Genomic DNA, 5145 nt, shown 5'->3' on the forward strand with positions numbered 1-5145 from the left:
TTGTCTCTGTCTCTCCACCGATTATTGCAATATTATTAATTCATGAATTATATTATATGCAAGGTAGATAGAAACCTGAAGAGAATAGCCAAAGTGGATCTGAGAAACTTGATCCAAAATTAGTTGTTTTGAGATATCTTTGCATTTCAGTCCATTTATATTTATCAATTTAATTTTCTATTTATTCATGTAATTATTTAAAGAGAGAGAGAGAGAGAGAGAGAGAGAGAGAGAGAGAGAGAGAGAGAGAGAGAGAGAGAGAGAGAGAGAGAGAGAGAGAGAGAGAGAGAGAGAGAGAGAGAGCGGCAAATGCTGATGTGAATTTCCTCCAAAATAAGGCTTTTCTCTTATCATTGTTTTGTGACCTGGCTGGAAACAGGATTAAAAATTCCATTATTTTTTTCATAAAATTCCGTTGGGCCAAATCCCTTTTTTGGGGGCTTTGGTTGAATCCAATTCTAACCGGATATACATTTGTATACAATCAAGAGCTGTTGACTTTTCGACGCCCGGCTTTATTGCTAATTACATACTGGATTCAAAATGGCCATAAATATTCGGAGGCCGGAGCCGCCAACTCCAGAGTTTTGCTGCTTTTTGCAAGCATTTAAATGTTGGTATTCGACATTCGTTATGAAAAGAGTTTATCCTTCTCTCTTATACTTGCGTGTATATATATATATATATATATATATATATATATATATATATATATATATATATATATATATATATAAATATACATATATATGTATATATGTATATATATGTGTATATAAACATATATATATATATTTTATATATATATATATATATATATATATATATATGTATGTATGTATATTCTCTCCAAATTGTATTTCGAATATTAGTCTACAAGTTCATCAGTCAAAGTCTGTTTGTTATTTCTGTAAACAAAGAATAAATATCCCCAACGTTATCCGGTATAAATCTATCATTTAGTCTCTGTAAAATCTCTGGAGGATAATTTTCCTTAGATATAAACAATAGGAACCAATTTCCTTTCCTTTTCGTCTCCCTTTTTCCCTTTATCGACCACCACTGAGAAACAATACTTCTGCTAATTAAGTTTAAAAGGACATTTTTGCTGTTATGGCTCTTAATTGAATTTCCTTTCATTCTTTATTTATAAGAAATAATATTGACGTCAGTGATCTTCGATGTTAAGATGCCAGATAACTCAAAATCAATCAGTCAATCAACCCTGAGAAACAAACACTGATTCAATGTTGCACGAGCGATGGATCTTGCAGCTCATTGCAGACTCTTGTGTCTGAGGTCCTTCTTTCTGGCCACCGCCAATGAATAGGAGATACGAGACGAATTAATGGAATTGCGGAATAAACCCCAGGGGATGTTCGAGAGAGAGAGAGAGAGAGAGAGAGAGAGAGAGAGAGAGAGAGAGAGAGAGAGAGAGAGGGGGGGGGATGGTGGGGATGCCAAGGAAAAGTCATTGTCTTAGTAAACATGTTAAGTTTAATTACTTCCTCTCTCTCTCTCTCTCTCTCTCTCTCTCTCTCTCTCTCTCTCTCTCTCTCTCTCTCTCTCGAGCAACAAACGAGGAAACTCTTTTTACTCCATTATTGATATTTTGATTGTTGGTGAATTAAACTCGGAAACCCATCGCCTTTCCAGGTTCACACCAAAACCCTCATCAGCTACTGATCTCAATAGTTCATTTGTTATGCTATAATGAAGGTTAATTTGTATTGGTTAGTGAGGGATGCCAATTGCCAAGTACACTAACGATAACTCCCAATTATCACCAGAATCTGCTGAATCACCCACAATCGGAAATTCATCAAAGTTATATTTAGAAAAGGCTAATTAATTTTTTATTAATTATTGCCAAATTCATTAATGAAGCTCTTTGACAGAGGATGTTCTTGTGTTAAACAATAACAGGTAATTCTAATATACAGGCTTTCACCATCATAAGGCTTACTTGTAGCTAAGCAAATAATAATAATAATAATAATAATAATAATAATAATAATAATAATAATAATAATAATAATAAGTAGCGGAACCCGTGTAAATTAAACGAAATTATATTTCCAATACTAATTATCTTGTTCCTAACCTATAGTTGTTTGAATAAAATGTGATAAGATTTGACTTGTATATTTATTTAAAAAAATGAGCAATACATAAAACAATTCACAAAACTTCTTTATATACAATATTTCTAGTGAAGGTAGTTCCTCTTCTCTGGCCATGAGTAGAATTATTCTGAGGACACATTTTCACTCTTACACTGTTCATAGACCTTGCTCTTGAGAAGGCTACATAAAGTTGTCCATGAGTAAAGCAAGGTTGTGGTAGGTAGATCCCAACCTTGTCGAAAGTCTATCCTTGAGCTTTATTAATGGTCATTGAATATGATAGGCGTAAGGGAAATTGAATAATGTCTAGGAAGATTTGAAGCAAAGGTTGATCAGAATAATGCCAAATCTTTTCCTATAAGAACGAATTAGTCGTTAAACGAAAAGGCCCGAGATTAATCTTATAATCTAGGTTATGGAAATTGATAGAGCTTAATTTTTTGTCTAATATTAAAAAAAAAAAAGTCAGGTGCTAAAGACAAGACAAAATTGGGAAAACTATAAATGATGTGCTTTGTTTAAGTAATCAAAGTCTAATGTGAATTTATAAGAGTATACCATGAAATTATTTTCGTTTTCTTTAAGGCGGGACACACGAGTATACAATAAAATTATTTCCGTTTTCTTTGAAGGCCTGGTCGTGGTCCGGTGTCCAAATAAAAGAGCACTTAGGGCTCATGAGTGGGCGTAGGGGCTGTGCAGTCAGGGCGATATCTGGAGTGAACTCTGCCAGTTGGTTAACTAACCCCATGAAAGAACGTAAGTCCGTTAAGTTGGAAGGTGTGGGGAAGTCTTGCAGAGCTGTGACTCGTCCTGGATCGGCAGCGATTCCTTCTTCTTCGGAAAGGGTGAATCCACAGAAATTTACTCGGGTCTCCGCTACTACGAACTTATCTCTGTTCAGAGTGATGCCGCTTTTGCGACAGCGAGTGAGTAATTCGTGGATCCTGTGGTAATATGACAGTAAGTCGTCGTCAAAGATAAGAATGTCATCGACAACCTTGACACATTTCTTCATACCCTGGAGATCTAGGTCGCCGCGGTAACAGTAGGCGTCGCCGGTGGCAGCGAAGCCCATAGGTCCTCGGCAATGCTGGAAGCGTCCATAAGGAGTAATGAAAGTGGTGAGATGACGGTCCTCCTCCGCTAGCTCCATCTGCCAGTAACCGTGTAGATCGTCCGCAGTGGTGAAGAATTTGGCTGTGGGATCGATGGTACGGACAGCAGCTATGGGTGTGGGCGAAGGGTGGGCTGGTCTGGAAACTTGAGTGTTCAGCTTGGTGAGATCCACTGTGATGCGAACACCCTTCGCCTTTGGGACGATAACTAGAGGGTGGCACCATTCCGATGGCTCGTCTCCACAAGGCTTAATGATACCCTGCTGGACCATAGAATCTAGTTCTATCTTGACAGGTTCGCGGAAAGCATAGGGGATCTGCCGTGGGGTGTGAATGGCGAATGGAACAGCGTCCTCTTTAAGGTGGATTTTCATTGGGGGTCCTACCATCGACCTCAGTGGAGCTGCTTTAAGGTCCTCCTTAGACACAAGCACATCAGGGAAGGTTCTAAGGAAATATTCTCGGGCCTCAGCAGGGGTCGAGTTGGCATGGAGGGGTAGATCCTTACATCGGTTCACGTGGACGACCTGTAGGATGGGCCGTGGAAAGTCTGGCGGTATGATGGCTAACTCCTTGCAGTGTACGTAGGACAGGAGTGGCATCTGGATACCATCATGGACTTGGATCATGGCATGACAGGATCGGTTGGCCAAAGACAGAGTGGCCTTAAGGGTACCTAAAGCTGGTGTCATCTGTGATCCATCTGCTGTGAGTGTCACTGAGGTGGCAGAATGTTGTAGCTCGTTCCTGGAGATTTGAAGCAGTTCCAAGTGCTGAGGACCCATCACTAAAACTTCAGCTCCTGTGTCTGGCAGCATCATAATCTTGGATGTCTCACCATTGTAGGTGAGGGATACGGGTACCGGTGAAGGAAAAGTTATGGTGGAAAGGGCCTCAACCTTGCGACAATTTGAAGGCTTGCTGGAGGGGGGCGTGGCTTTGGGTGGGCCTCCATGCTTGGCATTCATCTGTTGTCGGCAACATCTGTCGTAGTGACCCACTCGGCCGCAGTGTCTACACGTGGCCTTGTTGGCAGGACACTTTGAAGTCTTATTCCAGTGTCCCTTGCCGGCACAGTTTCCGCATATGCTATCGGCAGCTGGACACTTTTCTGCAGAGCCGTGCTTCTTTGTGCAGGAAAGGCAAGAAGTGTCCCTGTTACAATTTGGGAAAGAAATAGCACCTTTGCTGCCATGTCCTTTGGTTTTTTTGTAAGTAGAGACAGCACACAATTTAGAAGGAGGGGCACATACGGCGGTGGTGGCTGTCCTTGTGGCCTCATAGGAGCGACATTCATTGACCATGGTGGCCAATGATGCTGAGGTGTCCAGGGCAATAAGTTTTTGTGTGAGCTCCTCGTCTCCGACTCCCATGATGATGATCATCTCAAGCTGAGTTTCCTCACAAACTGCACACTGGCAGGACAGACGTCGATTTCCTCTGCTACGTGCTTCAGTCTGACGTAGAACTCGCTGAAGCTTTCCCCTTCCCTCTGTTTGCAGGAAAGCAGGTCCATGTGACATAAAGCTTCATTTCGCAGGTTCTTGATGTCTTCCTGCTCCGATCTGTGTCTGGTGGCACGTTGTGTGTGTGTTCGAATATTCTTTGAGTCTCCAGGCTGAGGCACATATGAAGTTGTATTAGCTGCTACTTGGTAGGTAAAGTCCCTAGGTCCACCATCACACTGTAGTCATCCCAGCGTCTATGCCATTCCCTAAACACTTGGTATGTGGCATCGGGACGTAAGGGCGGTGGGGTCTGGGCGATGGTTTTCTGTGGGAGTAGGTGCTGGGAACTTGAAGGCACTGAGGATTGAATAGGAAGTTGTTGCGAGTCCGGTGGTGTTGCTTGCTGGTGGGTAGGGTTGAAAATGAGTAGCTGCAACAGGGCAGTAAGACGCT

General features: G+C 41.5%; 1 protein-coding gene across 1 annotated transcript; it reads right to left on the reverse strand.

Annotated features, from left to right (window-relative positions):
* Positions 1-2706: 2706 nt before the first annotated feature.
* Positions 2707-4767, reverse strand: LOC137650739 (uncharacterized). The gene has a single exon (XM_068383898.1). It carries the CDS (start codon positions 4765-4767, stop codon positions 2707-2709), a length of 2061 nt encoding a protein of 686 aa, XP_068239999.1.
* Positions 4768-5145: the final 378 nt, after the last annotated feature.

The sequence above is a fragment of the Palaemon carinicauda genome, chromosome 12 (genome assembly GCF_036898095.1).
Source record: "Palaemon carinicauda isolate YSFRI2023 chromosome 12, ASM3689809v2, whole genome shotgun sequence".
NCBI classification, from domain to species: Eukaryota; Metazoa; Arthropoda; class Malacostraca; order Decapoda; family Palaemonidae; genus Palaemon; species Palaemon carinicauda.